The following is a 20,773-nucleotide window of genomic DNA, read 5'->3' on the forward strand; positions in this document are numbered from 1 at the left end:
ACACAGCCAGCCTCATTTCATTTTAACAGCTCATTGTAGCTGATCTGGTTGTAATATCTTGAAGAGAAAGGTAGACATTTTCTGCCACATTGCAGCCCACTTAACACAAAGGATTAGGTCTTTCTTTTGTCAATAAATGGTTACTAACAGCTAACTACAGCTTTTAAGTGGATCTCAGAGGAAATGAGTCATCTCATTAAAAAAAAAACAACCTTTGGAGTGCTTGGATTAAGTATTTAACACACAAAAGAATAAGACGGAGAAGAACTGAGAAGAAATTCACAAACGGCATATTGGACACGCCTGACTCAGCCGTGCCTGAAAGCGCCGAGTTTCTACAAGTGGGTTTGTGTTCCAGCCATCGGCCACAGGCAGGACCTGATGTAGTCGCTGAAATTGTGAGATCAAGGACACAAGCAGCTGAAATGAGTTTTCCTCTGCTAACCCCGAAGGAAAACAGAGGCGAGGTCGTTTACGTGTTCATTGAGCACTTTATCAGGTATGTCAAACCATTACTGGCTGGGATCTCCCTTTGCTCTCTAAAAAGTGCCTTTTTTATAGGTTCTGCCACAAAAACCTTCAGGGTTCATGTTGATGTTATTGCATCATATAATTCCTGCAGACCCTGCAGCTGAATGGCGATGCTGCGCAGCTCCTGACACAGTTCTGACCTGTGGTAACCTGGCCGGGTCCAGAACAAATATGTTGCTCCTGAGAGCGTATTAATAGTTATTTAGTAGCTATTGAAGCCACTCCCACCCATTCCAGCCGTCTTTAGGACTCATTTTATGAATGACCCTAAACATTTCATCCATGTTTGAAAAATTTTCATTGCGGCTGAAATAAAACCTTTTCTCAAAGACGAGTCGGCCAGGTTCTCTCCTCACTCGGCATTGCAAAAGCTTGTTGGAAACTGTGGCAAATAAGAACGGCACCACCTGCTTTAAGCTTTAGGCTACCAGACCAGATAAGATACCCTTAAAAGGAAACTGAGATTTAAAATTGCTTTTGTATTTTCTGAGATTATGCTTGTTTAATGCAAACTTTTATTTGATGTAACTTAGGGTACAGTACCCCTAACACTATCACTATGCTTTAAGAAATATCCCTGGAGACAGACATCAGTCTACAATATATCACTGTGTATGGCAGTGAGATCATTTAATTCTTTTTTTAAAATCTTTTCTCACTACACAACCAGCTTAGTAAATGATATGCACAAGTAGCTGCACACAGGTGGTCCTTGGTGAAAGCCATCATGGCTACCTCTCCATGCAGGAGCAAATCAGTGGCCTCTAAAGCGGTGCAGCGACAAGTTGTTGTCAGAGATGCTTATCCGTTCCTAAAAAGCTGTGACAGGGTGCAGCTGTAAACAGTTTGCAGCTGAGCGCTCCTCAGTCAGCAGCCAAAGACGATCGCAGTTATCAAGCTTTTTCACAGAGGAAGCCTGTGTGATTACAGTTTGTGAGCAGAAAATATTGGAGAGGAGAAAATAGAAAGACTCGTGGCAGGAAAAGGCAATACTCATCCAAAAAAAAATAAAAAATGACGCTGAATACTAAATGTAGTTATTTTGAAACTGGGAGTATGTTTCTGGGATAAATAATTTGTAGGTGTTTATGACTAAAGAATTATTGAAATGATTACCTGTGTTAAAAATTGACTGTAATCATTTAAAAAGGACTTTTTGATTTCATTTCAAAATATCTAACCATGTTTGATTTGTCCAAGAGGCAACATTGCCCCCTTATGGATGTTTGAGACATTTCCAGATGGGAATGTTGATACATGGATGTGAAAATGTGTGTGGAAAAACTGCAGCTAGAATTTTTTGAATAAAAACCTTGAAGTAAGACTTGAGCAATGCAATGAACTTGCTAAATGTCTTCAAATGTTTTTGTTATTTGGAGTTTCTTGTAGAAACAAAAAGGAAGTGAGTACAAAGAAAGTATTTGTACATAAAAAAAATAACCCAAAACTAGCATATAATTACACCTCAATCAGCTTCTCACTGATCATTTTCTTTAACAAAAAAAAGAAGCAAAAATTAAGTAAAGTCACATGTTTTTAAGCCTCTCTGAACCTGGTGGTAGTTCCACCATCGCCACAAATCTCTTTCTTATTTCTGCAGTTATTTGCACACTTTTACTCACATTAATAACTCAGGCTTTCTACACAGTTTTAATTTTTCAAATATTTTACATACTCTGATGGCTTTTTAATGCACAGATACACATCATGCATATTTAAAAAAAAAATTATCCCACACAGTTACACGTCCCTTGGATCGGAGAATGGCCTTTCTGACAGTTTTTTAATATATTGTGATCTGCATAGTATAATATTCTTAATTTTGTATTTACTATTTTAAAATTTTTTTAACAAATTTTGATCTTTTTGTGATCAAAATTTGATGCATTGCACCTGAATTTCCCCTCTGTGGGACAGTAAAGTGTATTTTTGTTCTATTCTAATAAAATGTATAAGCAGAAATTAAGGTGTATTTCTGTTCACTGCGATCTGAGAATCCCAGTGATGGATTTATACAAAATACAGGAAGCTTATATGAAGCTTGTTTATTATTATTATTATTATTATTATTATTATTATTATTTGTGAAGCCAAGGTGATTTCCAAGGAGGAAAAAAAAAGTTCTGATTGTTTTCGAGGCTCTGTATCTCACACACACAGATTGTGTTCTCCTAAATTGTACAAGCAAATAATACAAATTTGAACAGAAGGTTAGAATAACAACCAGCTTGAATCTATTTCGAATCAGCCGTCCACACTTGGCTATTTTTGTAAAGCAACGTGTAACACGAGCTCACACCCGGCAAACACATTCTCCTTCACACAGAGAAAGACAGAGACTCAAACCAAAAGACAACTCTCTGTCTTTCTGTGTCCCACAACAAAGATTTCAGACGGGTTTTAACGCTTTGATCTTTCACTGAGTCCAAGGGGAACGACGAAGGAGGTCAGCTATGGAGTTTTTATTTCAGGCTTCGGGTGTTGTGATGTTCCCCTGCAGCTGTTGCGACTCTGTGTGTGTGTGTGAGAGCATGTGGATGAGCGTCAGCGTGTGGGGACTCTCCAGTACTTTCCAGCTTAAACCTTAAACCTTTGCCTGGTAAGTTACCAGCTCCGTCGTTTACTCCCATTTCTCTGAAAACCTTCAAAGTGCTGCTCGGAGGAGAAGTGAGGCAGGATTTCAAGTTACGGGACAAAGAGACAGGTACGATCATCTGCAAGTCGATTGAAAATAAAAATAAAAAATCAGGATTGCTGAGAAAGTAACACACAGATGTAGTTTAATATAGCAGGAAAAAATAGCTTAGATTAAAAAAAAAGTTTCAACTTATTACTGACTATACTGTGTATAACTGGGTTCAGGTCAGTTTAACCTCTTTACTGGGGAGCCACACAGATCATAGAGTTGTCTCATTTTCTAAAACATTTTCTATCCATTTATTCTCCACAGAAACGTTGCGATGACTCTCCAGTGGACCGCGGTGGCCTTCTTCCTGTATGCAGAGATCGTGTTCAACCTCATCCTGTGCATTCCCTTTATATCAGCACACAGGTACCAGAACATGCTACCATTAGATCAACACTTTACATGCAATTAGAGGCCTGTGTAGGTCATACTCTGCTGATCTACACTTTTGAGTCAAAGCGTGAACAATGCAGTTCTAGTAATTCTCCAGCTCATTGCATCTTTATTGTTTTAATGCATACTTGTTGTCTATTGTCTGACATTAAAGCAACACGCATTGTACCGTCCTTGCAGATGGCATGTAGTTTTCAAATGGAGAATCTGGAGCTGGTTATCTCCATACTGGAACAAGTTCTTCTTTGCGATGATAATGGCCCTTGTTGTTCTTTTTTGTGGTAAGGACTCGGCCGACAGAAAGCGGTCACATTCCTTCAATTTTCTCATACTTTGTGAGCTAATGACAAAAAGCCTGGCGTTCCTCATTATTTCATTCATCATTTCTCACATGTATTTGACACACCAAAATAAAGTCAAACGAAATTATGACACAGAATGGGAAGACAATGACCATGAATACATTTGTTTTCATCCTGTGAAATTGTCCATTGTAGCCAGTTTCTGAATCAGAAAAACATTGAATGCGTCCTGAAATTGGAGGTTTATGGCTGCATATATAATATAGTGTCTTTTTTTAAACCAGTGGCAGACATACAGTACTGCAGGATACTTTATTTGTTCACTGTTTGAATGTCTGATATGAAGGGAAATACATAAATATTGGCTTGTTTTGATCATAGCTTTTAACACCAACAGAATAGCAAATCCTACTATTTTCAGTTCCTACAGCAGGATTGCCCTCAACTTGAGTGTAATGTCAAAATTTCCAAATCAATCGCAACATTGATGCAGCTGTTCTGTGAAGACCTGCGAGGTTTAGTGAACAAACAACATTATGAAACATAAAGTTGTGGGCAATCTGAAAAGCAGGGTTATAAATTAAGAGTGTAAAGACATCGTAGTATATTCTAGCTATCTAAAAGTGAAAGCTCATCCCAATAATACATGGGTCATATAAACTCCAGGACAACTTAAAACAGCCCAGAAGTACAATAAGTTTGAATGGCCCAGTCAAAGTCCACAACGACAGCACATCCAACTGACAACCTGTGTCTGAAAATGAACTTTTAGAAACTCTGTAGAAAGAGCCTGAACTGTTGGACAAGGATGAACAGGATACTTTATGTTCCTGTATTGCATAAAACGTTTTAGGTCGTAATACGACAAAATGTGAAAAGTTTTGCATGAGTAAGCGATATCAGTAGGAACTCCTGCTCAACCTGCCCCGCCTGCTTTCTAACCTCAGACGCCATCCGAGACGTGCAGAAGTACTCTGGCCCTGAGCCTGTGCACGACGCTCAGGCCAGCCCGAACCTGTACGACCACGTCCACATGAAGCTGTTCAGGGCCCAGAGGAACCTTTACATCTGCGGCTTCTCTCTCTTTCTCTGGCTGTGAGTTCAGCGACTCCTGCCTACCCTGGTGACTAACGACATCCTGAGGTCCTGCTTTATCTGTGCAACATGCAGTCAATTTGCCTTTCTGCTCTGCAGCGTCATGCGCCGGATTGTCACTCTGCTAAACCAGATTGCTGAGACTTCGGTAAACACTGCTGGTCTTCAGGCACAGATGGATAATGCATTTAAAACAGCCGAGAGGCACCAGGAGGACAACCAGATTCTCAAAACAGTGAGAGCTAGTGATTTATATTTCTGCAGCGATACAAACCTGAAAAAAATTCAATATCTTGCATGCATTTCTTGTTCTGATTAAAAGTTTTGCAGAAGGCCTTCGTCATGTACAACTGATCTGAGATCTTCTTTTTTTTTATAGCTGATGTTTTTGCAGAGGTGGGTAAAATATCCATAAATTGTTCTGCATCAATATACTTTCCACTCAAGTAGACAAGAATATAAAAAACATGAAAGCATTCCAAGTTTTCAGCAACTGATTACAAGATCTGATTTAATTGCTGCAATCAGACATACAAACAATTTTTTTTCTTCAAATTTTAATATTTAAACTGAAAAAATACGTAAAGGACGGCTGTAGTTATAAGATAATGAATTCTCTTATCCAATGTAAAAATAAAAAAATAGCGATTTGTTATCTAAGGATGATCATGTTTGCTTAGGCTCTCCTGGAAAGAGAACAATCTTCGCTGAAAACAAATAATCAATTGAAGTTGGAGATTGAAAAGCTTCAAAGTCAACTAAAAGTTGCTGGGGAAGGTGAGTAGTCATTGCTTTAATTTGTTTAAATGAATTTAAAAACAAATCTAAACAGTCAAACTTCTGTATTTGCTAATTACTTGCTAAGGTTATATTTTTGTAAGTTTTGTGCCCAGTGACAAAACACACAAATGATTACATCCAGTAAAGATCAATGAACAATCACTGTTAAAGTAAAAACTAAACTCTTCCCTTGTACGATTATATTTTAGACACGCTAAATCTTCAAGAAATATTAGTTTTCCTACGTTCTTATTCTAAAACTTTCAGAGCAAATTTAAAATTAGACTTACTCTTCCCAAACAAGGATCAATTTTATTAAGCTGGATGAAAATTTAAGGTATTCTAAAGAGCGGATTAGTTTGCTTCCACCTTACGTCATCTCTAACAACTGGAGCAGAGATTTTTATGACTCTTTAGAAACGATTGACTGTTTTTGTGTCCAGCTGTGCGAAGGTCTGACGCTGAAGTTGAAGCCATGAAAAAACAGGCCAAAGGTCTGGCGCATGAATATGACAGACTACTAAGGGAGCATCATCTGCTGCAGGTACGCGGCACAAATTACAGAACATTTTCACCTCACTCACTGCCGTCATGTTTCGTTGATGACACCGTTTTCGATCCACAGAACCTCCAGAGTGCTGAGGATAAAAAAGATCAGTAATCACGTGGCTGTGACGAGACCTGGGTTTACCTCCACTCCGCTCACAGATGAGAACAGCAGACGCCATATGTCTCCGTCACAAATCTCTTCAGGTTTATTTTCTTCTGGAGGAGAATATTGTTTTATATACATGTAAAAGATTAAGAAAATTGTGTGTTATTTGTTGAATAAATAAAAGCCCGTTTTCCATTTTGTCTTGCTGGCCTGGCAACATTTCAGCACATATGCAAGAACATCTTAGAACCTAGAACCGGCTGGAAAAATGTTTTGAGAGTTTATTGCTGATTATGACTTTTTTAATAACTTATGAGACCCACAGATTCAAGATGTATTACTTAATAAAGACGTACAATAATGCCCCAAAACAGACCAAGAGACTCCAGACGTGAAGTGGATTTAAGAGTAGATACTTTGACTTTTACAAAAACACATACATTAGGGACATTTTGTGAGATTGTAACGTAGCATCTCCTGTATAAAGACAGAAGGACTCTCCTGCTATTTTTAAACCAATTCAAAAATGTTTTTCCTGTAATCGTTTATTGCAGGTAACCAGGAAAATCTGGAGTGGAGTTTCAGTGGAAGGAGCAGATTTCTTTTAAATATAAATATATCTAAATATAGCGTCGGCCACGTATTAAGGGATCGATTAATGTGACGTGAACTGGATTTAAAGAAACAGTGTTTAATATCCATTTCCTGTGTCATTCCACTAAAGCACACACAACTGAATTCATGAAATTATGTTGATTTTTGGGATTGTCAATGATACCTGGTGGGTGTTCCATGTCATCAAATGGTGACATATGCAAAACCTGTTTTTTACCCGTCGTATTAGACTTGCAGGAAGAGGTGTTGACAAAACTCCATGATCCAAAAAACAGACAATAAAAAAATAAGATCAGGGTGAAATTTCAAATTTAAAACAAAATGAGGCACAGCGGTGGCTACATGAGCTCTACACACAACACAGTACAACCAGAAAAATGAGGTAGGTTTTGTGGCAAAGAGCCTCATCGTTGCATTATTTGTTTAAAAGTAACACATTAGTTAGAACGCTTAAACTGTTGCCCTTGCAACTTACAGTGTAAGGTATGCAAGGCATTGCTAGAATCAACATATTCAGGACATACAGCAATTGTTTTCCCTTGCAGAGAACTTACATTTAAACTTTGCCTACAGAGATTTAAAAATGTCGTCCCGACGTACGCCGAAGAAATAATGCGAGTATACATATGAGCAAATACATGGACACGACGTTAACAAAGCAGCGTGTGACTACAGTTTTCTTATTCTATTAGCTGACATTACAACCAGGCTGAAAATAAAAGCAAAGATTTCTACAGAAAATATAGCACAACTGTTTTTTTTTTGTTTTGTTTTGTTTGTTTTTTCTAAATATTCCAGGTAACACATTTCTGCACAAATACCTGTCTGGTCTGAGATATATCTCGGCACATGTGTGGTGCATCAAGAGCCAGAGGAGAGGATGATGTGCAGGAGCTTACAAACGAGTCTCTCTTTCGGGATTGCAGTCAGGGCTCAGTATAAACTGCTCACAGTGCATGGAGCTGTTCTCGTCTTTCCTCAGCGACTCCAGTTCACCGTTTTGGTTGCTCAGAGCCTCCTTCTCCTCCCTTTTAATGTGTCTTTTGAGAAGAGCAAATCCCCAAACACAAAGGAAGAAGGAGACCGCCCTCAGACCGAGTGTGAGGCCCAGGTACACTATCCTGTGTTAAAAACAATATTGTTAGAGGACAGATTGCTCCGTAGTCTTTGGTGCATGTCTAAGTCAGGCTCCAAATCCCTAAGGGGAAAGTCATTGTTAAAATTCACACTTTCGTATTCATATTTTCAAGAAGCCTTCACTCCACTGCATTTTAATTAAAGGCACGCCGGTCGTCCTCTCGCAGCTGATAGGGCTCGGAATAAAGACGAGGTGGGATTACCGCCCTTTCAGCATTTTCTTAATTAGAAACAAACAGTTTGGCCCGTAATTAAAATCCACGCGGAGCTTACAGAGTGTGACAATTAAAAGGAATCCGGTCATATCTGTCTTTGCTCTCTCCCTGCCACACTAATCAAGAGTTCGCTCTCTGCTGAAGAGCATTCCCTTCAAAACAGGGAGGAAAAGTTAAGTTTCTACATTCATGAGGTGCTCTGGCTTTAAACCCCGATTTAAAGTGTTTTAAATTTGCAACAAATCACTAAACTTCAAACTGTTTTTCAGTTCCTGGAAACTATTTCATGTAGAAATTGCTTCTGCGCTTCAATACATCGCGTTCACATTACCTGTAAGATGAAGTGTTGTAAATTCTGCAAGCGCCTTTTCCTCCACATGTGCTGTATGCCCATTTGAGGCAGGTTGTATCTATTATGGCGCCAAAGTAGATGGGAGCGGGTATTCCTGCTGTTGTGCAAGATGAAGAAAACTTCGTTTATTCATCTGCTACTAATGAGGCTGTTTGATGTAGTTTACACTTACAGTTCAAAGCTAATAATAGCAAGTGCCAGTAGACTAAGCTTCCCTCATTAGACATGAGTCTTCTGTGATATTATCAAATAATGCACAGTATAAACGGTCATGAACGCTGTCATCAACTAAGGTTTGAGATTATATTACCAGTTCATTTCATGCTAATTAGTCGGGAGCATCCAGTAAAAGCTGGGTAATCAAAAGCTCTTACCCAGGGTGCGTGTGGCCAGTGTGTGGATTCCAAGAGCTAGGGATTTCAACTCAGGCTTTATGCACCTGTAAGCACATAACTAAACCCTTCAATATTTTTTATTTAATCACACTGAAAAATTTTTTCACAATATGCGTCGTTTATTACGTGCCTGACCAGAAGCATGAGGCCCGGCGTGCCCCCGAGAGAGATGACGAAGGAACTGAGGACAGACAGAGCCAGGAAGTACGGGAACACTCCGTCACAACTGCGTCTGGGTGAACACTGGCCTAAACTAGCCGTTATATTTCCTGGCTGGACATTAGTCACTGACACACACCTGCAGTTGTCAAAAACCTGACAGTGGGAGAAACAATCAATTCATAAATAAATAAAAAATCAATTAGCTATAGGTGATAGGACGGAAATGCTGCGTGTCCAACCATGTTTCTGCCAGAGCCTGAGGACGACGTGCATCCAGCTAAACAAGGAGAGATGTAGGTGATCCCATTCTCTCCACACACTGGGTCCCACTCCTTCGTCGAGCACAAGCAGCCGGAATTACAGTCAGAAAACAAAGACTGTTCCTGATAAGACAGGTCGTCCACTCTGTGAATGAGAACAGAACATGTACATGTCATTGTGCATTTTGTCTAGGAATACAGACAGAAACTCACAAGTGTTCTGGTACAAAACATGATATATGCCTTTTGATGCGTACAAAACTTGTTTTATAAGGACAAAACGTGTCTCCAAATGTCCGCACAGTTCTAACGAGGACCCGAATTAATGTCAAGAAAATCTCTAGTAATTTGTCTTTATCCTGGTACAACATGTTTACGATTGAAATACTTAATTCATTCTGACTTCATAGGTAGACTTAGCTGTGAATCATGTTCCTCCAACTGTATATTAAGTGTTTGCTCAGCTACTTAACTTTACTTGACCAAAGCGAAAATATGTTTTACACACAATAACGCCTAGGAAAACTCTTTACACAAGAAAATCCTGAGGCTATCAAACTGTCTGATCAAAAAACCTGATTTGTTTAATTCCAACAACACGTAATGTGCTGCGAATGATCGCAGGCATGACACAACAAAGAGACATTTATAAAAACAAAAAGTCTACAACCAAACCATATGAGAAAACGTGAATTATTTTGGTTACTGGTGCAGGACTTTCTCAAAAATACCGACCAAATCTCTCTAAACAGATTATTTTGTGTCAACATTCTCGCAGTGGATTTGCTAAAGCTATTCAAGAATGTCAGGGATAAAGTTGGGGTTTGTCTGGCCAACACTTCTGTCTCAAGAACAAAAACAGTCAGAGCAAAAAGTAAAAAGAAAACACATTCCAGAAGGTCACGTCTACATCGCCTTTGGAAATGCATTGCGGAAAATTTAAGCAAACAACGTTCCCACCTGCCTCTGCTCTCGTTAGGCTGATTATCCTTTAAGGCAACTGTATCCTGGTAACCGCGGCAACGGCAAACATGACTACTGACTTAAACCTTGCTTTGCTTTTGGCACTTGGAAGCAAAATCGGCCTATCCAGAAGTTATTTAACCTGGACACTTGAATACCTCACCAGGTATAAGGACAGCTTGAAAACATTCATTTAAAACCAAATTCCTATAACGATTACATACCCAGTATATGAAACTGTGATGCCAGCCACCTTCGAGTTCTCACAGCCCATGGCTAAGAATAGGAATGACAGAAAGAACCCCAACAGGGAAGTCCCAAAGGCAAATTTAGCTGCTCCCATGACGCCCAGTTTGAACTTCTTCATGACGACGCCTCCAGAAAACATCCCGAGGGCCACAGCTGGGATGTTGATCATGCCTAGCCAATCAAAGAAAAACCAACTCATTCTTAAAGGGAGAGAGGATCAGGAAAGAAGTTATATAAGGAGCATGTGCAGAAACTTCCCTTCCAAACAGAGATCAAAATAAGAAATTAGTCTCATACGTATTTCATTTAAACAGAGTTGAAGCCATTCATAAAAGATGTAAAATTGTCTTCTGATGGTGAAGAGGATGAATGTATTTCACACTGAACTTATAAATCTCCCACCCATGAACTCTGTGGGGACGAATGAGATCTATGTTTTTACACTGTTTTCAGCTGCAATGTATTGATTGTTTAAATGGCCTTAATAATCTGTGACGTTTGTCGCTAACAACAGAATACTAAGCGTTGTGCTAAATGTCGCTCTGTGAAGCTGCAGCACCTACTTCAAACATAGGTAGAGGTTGGATTATACAAATTGATCAAAAGATGCCCTACTAGAAAAAACAAAAGACGTACAACTTGCCGACTATATATATATGATTAAAAATGTCTAAATTTACTTACCCATAAGAAAATTGGCTTTTGAAGCCGACTGGCCGTAGTGCTGCTCAATGTATTTTGGTTTGTAGGTCACCATGCCGATGAGTGAGTTGAACTGGATGATGGTTACACCCAGGTAGATGATGTAGACAGGATTTCCAAGAAGTATCTTCAATGTTGGCACAAATTCTGTGAAGGAAAGTTTAAATTAATAAATGTCATTGTTTGCATGTCGAATTAAACATTAAAAATAGGTAACAATTAATAAATCTTTCTTAATAAGTTGCAAAATGTAGTGAAATGAGCTAATGAAATGAGATTTACCCTGCAGGGTAGAAGATAATGCCTCTATTTAAAGAGGCAATGCAACTCTTAATACTCCAGTAAGCGCATAAAGATACAAATCTGTCTACATCCAGAACATTCCCTTGTAAAACAATTAATACACAATGCATCCTTTGAAATTTGTCACACTGCGACCGCAAACATTGTTCTATTTTGTTGAGGTTTTATGTAATGTACCAGAACTTATTTTCATATTGGTCAAAATTATCCAGTTTAATTAGACTTTTTAGTCCACATACAAAATCCTGAGAGTGGAAGAAAACTAAGACTGCACATCAGAATGAACACACCTAAAAGCCAGAGTTACAATAGTTCGGTTCAGCTCATGTTCAAGGGTTAGAATGGTCTACTCAAAGTCCAGACCTAAAGCCAACATGAAAATTACTGCTCACAGATGCTCTCCATCCAACCTGACTGAACTTGAGCTATTTCCCAAAGACGAATGAGAGAATATTTCAGGCTCTATTTGTGCACAGCTTGTACAGATTCCCCCAAACTACTTGGAGTAGCAGCGGCAATAGAAGTATTGACCGATGGGAGACTTCAAACATTGAAGGCAGTGATTAGACATGGTTTGCAATGTCTAAAACATTGCAAAACATTTTTGTTTCCTTCTGTCTGTTAAATAAAATCTCAAAAGAATACATTGCAGTTTATGATTTTAAGGTGAAAAAAAAAAACACGTAGGTCACGGCGTAACCCTGTGAGGTTTGTTGTACCGTTGGCCATCATGTGTAAATTGGTTGGTTCCTCGGGTCTGATCTTGTGGTCCAGGGTTGGCGAATCTGCATCTTTGATAAACCTGGTCTGCTCTGGAGTACAGACACTATCATGTTTATCCACAGGTACTGGCAAAGACTTGGGCAGGAACCAGAAAGGAACGGCGGACAGGAGCGTGACAGTGCCAGCCACAAGGTAACCCAGCCACCACGCTCCTACCCAGCGGGCGTCGTCAGGGGTGATGGTGATTGTTTCTGTGAAAGGAGAAGCACACAGAGTTTGGTGGTGGAATTTATTCCCATGTTCATGAATTAATTAGACGTTTGTCACTTTCATAAAACTGACTTTAATGCTCTTCTACCTTGGGTACATGTTCATGAAGTCCATCTTTTCTTCACTTTAGGGTTAAACTAGAGTTTCACAAGAGCTTTAAAAAAATGTCTTGCTTCTTGATCAGAGCGTTCACGTCTTGCCTGGTTACACCCACAAACCACTATGTGTTTTATTGTGATTTTAGAAGATAGACAAATTCAAATAAGTCCATAATTTAGTGGTGGAAGAAAACCTGATCATATTTATGCTCACCAATGTTCGGTAACAAAGTTTTGCAGGACAGTATCATTCATATAGAGACCAGATGACACACAGGTGGAGTTCTTTACTAACTAAACGACTTCTGGGCTGAGCTCTAATTTAATTTTTAATTTAATTTTGTAGACTTCCATTGGTAAAACTCAATAAAGTATCAATAAAACTCAACGAAGTGCATCAAAATCTGTGACAGTAATGTAATGAATTTTCTATGTTTCAGGGTTGTGAATACTTCAACAAGGCACAGAAATTTGTCCAGTTGGATTTTCTGCTGGCAGAATGCCTGAAGAAACTATAATGCACAACATATAATTTCCAAACCTAACTTAATTTTCCAGAGGCTAAACCATTAAAGGATTACCCAACAGCGTGTCTGAATCATCGGGCGGAGTTCAGCTTTACTCACCCATGTCTACGTAGCCAACATCGACATAAATCTTGGCACACAGAGACCCGAGCAAGAAACCAAACACAGGACCAATAATTGCAATGGTTTGGACGCAACCTGTGACAAACAGAAAGCATTTAGTCTCAGCTACATGTTCCTTCAGTGTCACTGCAGTTATCTGTTTCTTTATGTATTCAATGCATAAGCATGTTTGACCAGAGTTAAAACTGATGTTTTTAGCGAGGACCAATATTAAGAGTAAGAGTCGAGGTGACTGTCTTGGGAAACGCTCATTATGTATGAAATAATCCACACAGGAAATCCATAACTAAGCATGTGAAATATGAGCAACTAAACTCCACTTCGTGTCACTATTGCCTATAAGAACGTCCACAAAAATGCTACTTTGACAGCAGTTACCAAACACCAAAAGAATAAAATAAATGTTTTATTTTTTGTTCTAAATAGTTGTGAACTCATCTACATTACCTATATACAGGGCAGCATTTTCCGACTGTGCATAGTCGTCAATATAGGATATTCCCAAAGGCTGCACAGGAGTCTCTCCAATTCCACGCAGAACATTTCCCAGCAACACATACATCCACAGTGAAATGCTGGACTCTTGTTCGCATCCTGCAGTTCACAAGAAAACAGAGAGAAGAAAAAAAAAACACTATTTCAGTACAAAAGCTGAAACTTACATATCATTGGAGTAATTACACAGATGATTCAAGCATTTAACTAAATTTAATTTTGAAGGTCATGGCTTACTGATAATGAAAACTTAAAATTCAATTTCTCTGGAAAGTTAATCTTGAATGATTTTCAGTGGAGAGATGCTTTGTTCTGTTCTGTCCTACACAATCGAAGGGAAGGCTGCTGATTGGACAGCTTTCCAGTAGATAGTCACTAACAACCTCCACACAAAGGGAAAGCCAGAAAAGATCATTGTAGTTCATGAAATGCTGTATCAAGGCATGTTAGTGAAAAGTTTGGAGGAAGGTAAAATTTTGTTAGAAACAGCAATAAATGCACCTTTGAGTGGATTGTGAAGAAAAAGCCTTTTAAAGGCGAGATTCACAAGGTGCAGGCTATGCAGGAGTAGCTTTCCCTCACACAGAGGGACTGAGAACACGGGATACATCTGTCAGAGTCTTTAAGCTAGGCTACATCTGAACCCAAGACGACGTCAGTTGTGTTTCATGTGTGCCGAGGAGAAAAAGGACTGGAGTGTTGCTTAGTGGTCCAAACTCCGTCTTCAGATGAAAATAAATTTTGCATTTCTTTCGTAAATCAAAGTCCCAGATTCGACATGAATTTGGGACTTTGAAGTTTGCTTGAAGTCCAGTGTGTGGTTCCCATGGTCAGCAGTGACTTGGGGAGCCTTGTCGTCTACTGATGTTAGCTTATTAAGTCCAAAGTTTTTGCAAAGTTGTCTACTATTAAAGCTCACAAAGTAATATACATTGCACACTTTATGGACATACTTTCCAGGGATGCTGTGGCTGATCCAGAGCTACCAGTTTTAATTGTTGTGACTGCACCAATTTACAAAAAGCATAAACATAAAGATGTGTTTTTTTATTTTTTTATTTTATTTTACTTTTTTTTGCCAAAATGCACGGCTGAACTTCCATATCTTACCTTCAGAGGGCAGCGAAGAGGGCCTATCACCTGCCCCGGATGACTCCAGTGAACTTACTGGACATGGAGAGAGCTGGCTGGTTGAATTCGCTGAAGCTCTGAAGGTTGTTTCAATCTTATAGCTGCGTATAAAATACCAATGCCAATACTGTTAAACAAGGGGAGGGAGAAAGCATCAGGTACAGTTAGACACTCGCAATTTAAATCCACACAGTGGCTACGTGAAGCAATGTTTTTTTTTTTTTTTTTTAAATGCGGATACATTTCTATGATGGAAGAAATATGAATACTTGCAACAGCTTTAGATGCAAAAAGGTTTTTGAATTTTGAAGACGTTAACTCACCGGCCAATGATGAAATGAGGCATGGCGATCAGGAAGGTTCCCAGAGACATCAAAATGCATCCAGTTGCGATGATCTTGGGCCGGTGCAGCTTGGCACCAAAATAGCTCACAAAAGCAATCACTAACAAATTCCCTGCAGAGAGTTTACAAATAAGATAATAAAACACACACACACATATATATATATATATATATATATATATAGATAGATAGATAGATAGATAGATATAGATATAGCTGGATTAAAAATAATAAACAATAGGGATTAAAAATCTGTTAACTTGACTAAGCAATTGGTACTTCTGAATCTTAAGGAAAGGGATGTGAGTACAAGCGCACACCACACTTTTCAGTTCTTTGGGGGTTGTACTACCAGAGGCTACAGTGGAATGCATTGAACACAAAATTGTTAAAATAACTACTCAGTGTAAAACCAAAAGTTTGAACCCACATCTGACTGCAATATAAATTCACAAACATTCCAAAAGTATCCATAAATATGTCATCATTTCAAGATCATTAGGCATCCCAATGGAAACACAAGACTCATTTGCATGAGAGGCATTCACATTAAACTTAACTGAACTGTAAAACTAAAGACCAGGCAGAAAGGAACAGGGAAACCCACCGATTTCAAAGCTCCCGTCTATGACGCCGATCAGATAGCTGGGAATGTCAAATCGTCTCTCCAGTTGTGTAATCGTGCTTTTCATGTAGCTGCCGGATAAGGTCTTAGCAAAGTAGGCGTAGGACAAGGCTGCAAGGAACATCTAGAGAGAGAAGACACCTTAACATCACCTTAAAATTACTAAAAGAACGCCTTGAAAAAAAATAAAGATTTGCATGATGAGTGGATGGTGCAAGTGGCTCTTTGTTAGAAGGAAACTGGCATAATTCTTGGGCCAGAGTATCATGTTCTTCATGTCTTTGGCTCATCACCTGCGTACACTGACAGGCAGTAACAAAAGAAGGATTAGTGGACCCAGTAACAGGAAGGCTTAGTCACATCCACTGTACTCTGAGCTGTAAGAATAATTGGAAACAGGTGGTGGGGGGGAGGGAGGGCGGTAACTATAGCTACACTCTGATGAAAGAGCTGAAAATATCCTGAACTTAGAAGAAATGGATAATCAGATACACGTCTTTTCCGACAGAAATAAACGTTCTAGTAAGGGCATATTTTATGATTTTTGGATATTTTCGTGCTCAGTTGCCTTTGAACTTGAAGTGCGTCAGTGTAATGTTGATTTCCATGTTCAAACTTCAAAGGTATATATAAAAAATAAATAAATAAAAGTGCACAAAACCCCCAAAATAAATGACGGAGACAGATGATATTAAACTGGGAACAACAAACTGCAGTCCTGCTTTGTGAAAACAACACTCATGTTTTTATTTACAGATCTGACCTTTCATTGAACATATTGAACTCCTGCCACGAAGTTCCTTTTAAAACACGGTTTCACAAAGCCTTTTATCACAAAGGGTTAACTCCAGGGGTATTTCTTGGCGTGGGAGAAAACCAGACAAAAAGCAGCTTGTCTGAAATTCCTTTAATATTATTTTTTTTCCCCCACTAAGCAGCTTTGTGAGGGCTGTTAAACACACTCTCTAATCTAACAACGAGGAATAAGAATCTGTTCAAACTTCACAAAGTTTTCACAGAGAACAACCCGAGAGGCCAAAGAACACTGAGATCAGCTGCACTCAGCAACTTACCAGGCCGGCGAACAAATGCTGCTGCATCCTGAATTTACACTTCATAGTCAACAGAAATATAGGCGCAGATTAACAAAATACCACCAAAATAAGTTCTTAGTTGTAAATCAGAACTATTAAGGCAACCGGTTCAGAAGGAAAGATTTTAAGCTACACTGACTAGAGCTGCCAGTACGATATCTCTTTGGCTATTTCACTCATATGACACCTGGATAAAGACCATAACGTTCCTACTATAGAAAACAGATTGCAGTAATGCTGCAGAGAAAACTGTTTTACTAATAAATAATTCATTATGTGCCAAGTCCACTTATTTTCGGTGCTAGCGTCTGCTAGCGAATAAATACCAACAAAACTTTGACTCTAAAGCCGACAGAAAAAGAGCTGAACCACTGCAGACACACGAGAGGGTGAATTTTCTGCTCTGTGTCTCTCTATCTCTCTGCTCCCAACACACGATCACCTCCAGTTCAAGGTTGCTTTAATGTCTTTGAAAGTGACGAGCACGTGGGGCCCCACGTCCCACTAAGCTCAAGCACTCTGTATATGTTTATATGACCTTTTTGTGGTATGCAAAATTAACTCTGTGGCAGATATAGCTTTGCTGACTGCGAGACAGTAAATGGACTTCAATTTGTGTTTCAATTACCATCTTTTGTCTGAATTTTTATTATCCTGACAGGTTACAACCACAAACTTTAATCTATTTTGTTGGGATTTTATGTGGAAAAACTAACAGAGTAGTGCATGTAGGGAAAGGAAAGGAAAATGTTTGAAACGTTTTTTCGGATAAAAATCTAAAATGTGTGGCTATATTAGCCCCTTTGCTCTGATACCCCTAAATTAAATCCACTAAACAGAGTTACCTATTAGAAGATATACTCCACCTGAGTGTGTCATTTAATGTTAGTATGAATCCAGCTGGGATTTTTTCATTCTCAGAGGTTTGCACATTACAGTTCACTCTTCCTTTCAACAATATTTTTCATTTAGTTAGATATCAGGTAACTTGTAACTTATTCCTACAAATTACCTTTAGATTTGGGTGGCAGTTCTTCGCTGTACAAGTGGCAGGGCTGTCCTCTAGCATCCAGCTAGCTGTGCCTGGTTTTTCCAATTTCTGCATGACAACAGCCTTCTCGCCGATTCACACACAGGCCTCCGGTCTTTTTACGGGTTTATTCCTCACACCTGGGGTACGAAGAGAGTAATAATTCAAACAAATTGGATAAACATTGTAACATGAGCAGTAAATCATAAATAGGCTCTGGATTCAGAACAGATTTACAACAAAACCTAAATAAGAGTTTTGCCTTCTTATACTTAAATATTACAATGCAACAAATTTCTTTCAACATCAAATACATATAGAAATCTGTTTGAGTAAATATAAAAGTGGTTTCAAAGGAGGATTTGATTCATACAGAAAAAAGGTATCAAAGTACAACATGGATACCTTAGCTATGCTTCGCTACCCGCCACCAGCCATAATTCATGCCAAAACTGTAAAAATTAGGAAATCAATTAAACAGAACCTGTCTGACAACATGAAGTAAGTTTTAAGATATCAATAAACAACAAGTCACGTCTCAATTCAGCTCGATTCAGACTCAAAATCTGAGACCAGAGTCTCACAAACAATCACTTTTTCACACCCAGCTTTAATCTTCATACCTTGAAATATGCTTACTGCCTAGACTTACCAGCAAAGGTTTTAAATGTGGATTTAGCACATGATTTCCCAATAGTCTAGGTTATTCCATGAAACCACATGGAGAAAGTTCATCATTACCATGTGGCAACCATGTCTGCCATTTTCCTTTGAATATAAAACTATTACTGTAATTAGATATATGTTGCGTCTTATCAGCTTTTAAAATATTTTACAGCAGCTCTTTTTTACGCTGAATTAAATATTTAGAAAAAAAACTTGTAAATGTTCATGCATTAAATTTGACCGAATTAAAAACATGATTTTTTATTTCTCTCATGTAAGACTTCACTTCAGAAAAGAAAGAAGCATGGACACAGTTATTCGTTGGAAGTTTCAGTTCAGAAAAGCATAAAACAATCTGGCATAGTTATTTCATGGTTTTTGTGCTGCAGTGAATTATGAAATCATGTTAACTGTCAATAGTGCTCATCAATAGATTACAACATTGCCCATCAAATAACATTAACAGAATCACTGATAGATTAATGTCACTGTTTGATTATATATTTATTTGAGAATTGTGGCACTTTTGGCACTCCATACATTACCACGTTTATTTGGAGATGTTTGCTCCAAACCAATTTTAATTAAAGAATACAAAATACATAACTTTATTTCCACTTAAAAAGAAAGAGAAAATGCAATTATTAATACAAAAAAATCTAATAAAATATTAAATGAATTATTAATTTAAACTAAAAGCATTAAATCTCAGCTCATGATTTAGCATATGGATTTGGGTCACATGCAAACGGTGCGATTTCATGATTTTGTAGATCCGGGCATATTTGCAGATAAACATGGTGTCTGCTGCCCCAGCAAAGTGTTTGAAGGAGATGCTGCACTGAAACGGACTATTTCTGTCAGTCACATGGCATGTCTGAAAGACAGGCAACCCGCTCAAGGAAAGCTAATGTTTATTTCATAAATCAGACCAGGCTACTCACCCAAGTCGCGTTTCTAATCTCTCGAGTTACAGCTGCTCTAATTTGTTATTTACTGTACGAGTAGCGAGGCAAAAATGGAAAGAAAGGTGGAAAAAAATAGATTTAAAAAAAAGAAATCCTCTTCTCTGACGAAAACCTCCCCACTGCTTGTTAAATCACCTGCTGCCACAGTGCCAGATCCACGGGAGCTGAGACCGGAGCGCGCAGAGCGAGTGCCCAGCGGACGGGGACTGAACGCCGTCTGCACAGCGACGCACACTTGCTGTTTCAAAGGTTGGAAAAAAAAGAAAAAAAAAAAGAAAAAGGCTAATTGTGACAACATATGCCAGGGTTTTCCTGCGCTCTGATAAGCTCCGAATAGTTTGTTAACATCTTCAGCGTGTGAGTTCCAGCATTAAGGCTCAGATTTCCCATTGATCAGACCTGTAGCGCGTTGTGACGTGAGTGACTCAGAGTCCTGCCTTGTGCGTCATTTTTCTTAAAGGACATTCATTCACTGGCTGCTCTCAGCAATCTAATGTTGAAGATTATTAAAAACAACAACAACAACAACAAACCTTTATGTTATCATCACGTGCAAAATCATCAAATAGTCATTTAATTCGCCCAACTGTTATATGATCAAAATGCAATACAGTGTTGGGCATTAGTAAAATAAATGCACATGAAGACATGTAATGATCCCGCCTCTCCTGATAGGATCTCAATGCCTGTCTTAGTAATTTTTACAATTTACATTTTACTTTTACTTTGGTGGAGTGTCAACCTGAAACTTCATTGTATCTCAGTTGGATTTTGGGTGATGGACAAACACAAAATATTGCACGATTGTCAGGTTGAAGGAAAAAATAGACATAATTTTCCCATTTTTTTTTTTTTTTTTTTTACAAATACTCAAATAAGTTTGA

General features: G+C 38.6%; 2 protein-coding genes across 5 annotated transcripts; one reads left to right on the plus strand and one right to left on the minus strand.

Annotated features, from left to right (window-relative positions):
* The first annotated feature begins 2,681 nt into the window (after positions 1–2,681).
* LOC106947980 (B-cell receptor-associated protein 29-like) lies at positions 2,682–7,805 on the plus strand. Of its 3 annotated transcripts, XR_001425085.1 has the most exons (10): positions 2,682–2,977; positions 3,182–3,235; positions 3,482–3,583; positions 3,791–3,891; positions 4,860–5,007; positions 5,107–5,242; positions 5,688–5,784; positions 6,231–6,331; positions 6,413–6,580; positions 6,680–7,805. XR_001425085.1 is itself a non-coding variant. In XM_015033362.1 (8 exons), the coding sequence occupies exons 2-8, from the start codon at positions 3,492–3,494 to the stop codon at positions 6,446–6,448; spliced, it is 711 nt and encodes a 236-aa protein (XP_014888848.1). In that variant the 5' UTR covers positions 2,683–3,235; positions 3,482–3,491; the 3' UTR covers positions 6,449–6,638. The 3 variants fall into 3 exon arrangements, 1 of the variants encoding a protein (XP_014888848.1); XR_001425084.1 differs by having other exon boundaries at positions 2,683–3,235; XM_015033362.1 differs by lacking the exon at positions 6,680–7,805 and having other exon boundaries at positions 2,683–3,235; positions 6,413–6,638.
* LOC106947979 (solute carrier organic anion transporter family member 1C1-like) lies at positions 7,118–20,318 on the minus strand. 2 transcript variants are annotated; one of them, XM_015033360.1, is made up of 15 exons: positions 19,866–20,318; positions 18,238–18,395; positions 16,114–16,255; positions 15,486–15,618; positions 15,142–15,263; positions 13,984–14,130; positions 13,513–13,611; positions 12,515–12,769; positions 11,475–11,639; positions 10,766–10,961; positions 9,558–9,723; positions 9,287–9,471; positions 9,136–9,200; positions 8,741–8,858; positions 7,118–8,178 (listed from the first exon to the last, which is right to left on the minus strand). In XM_015033360.1, the coding sequence occupies exons 2-15, from the start codon at positions 18,328–18,330 to the stop codon at positions 7,953–7,955; spliced, it is 2,112 nt and encodes a 703-aa protein (XP_014888846.1). In that variant the 5' UTR covers positions 18,331–18,395; positions 19,866–20,318; the 3' UTR covers positions 7,118–7,952. The 2 variants fall into 2 exon arrangements, with proteins under 2 accessions (XP_014888846.1, XP_014888847.1); XM_015033361.1 differs by lacking the exons at positions 18,238–18,395; positions 19,866–20,318 and having other exon boundaries at positions 15,142–15,289; positions 16,114–16,204.
* Positions 20,319–20,773: the final 455 nt, after the last annotated feature.

Source organism: Poecilia latipinna, unplaced genomic scaffold (genome assembly GCF_001443285.1).
Source record: "Poecilia latipinna isolate Pla-1442-1.1 unplaced genomic scaffold, P_latipinna-1.0 Scaffold265, whole genome shotgun sequence".
Classification (NCBI taxonomy): Eukaryota; Metazoa; Chordata; class Actinopteri; order Cyprinodontiformes; family Poeciliidae; genus Poecilia; species Poecilia latipinna.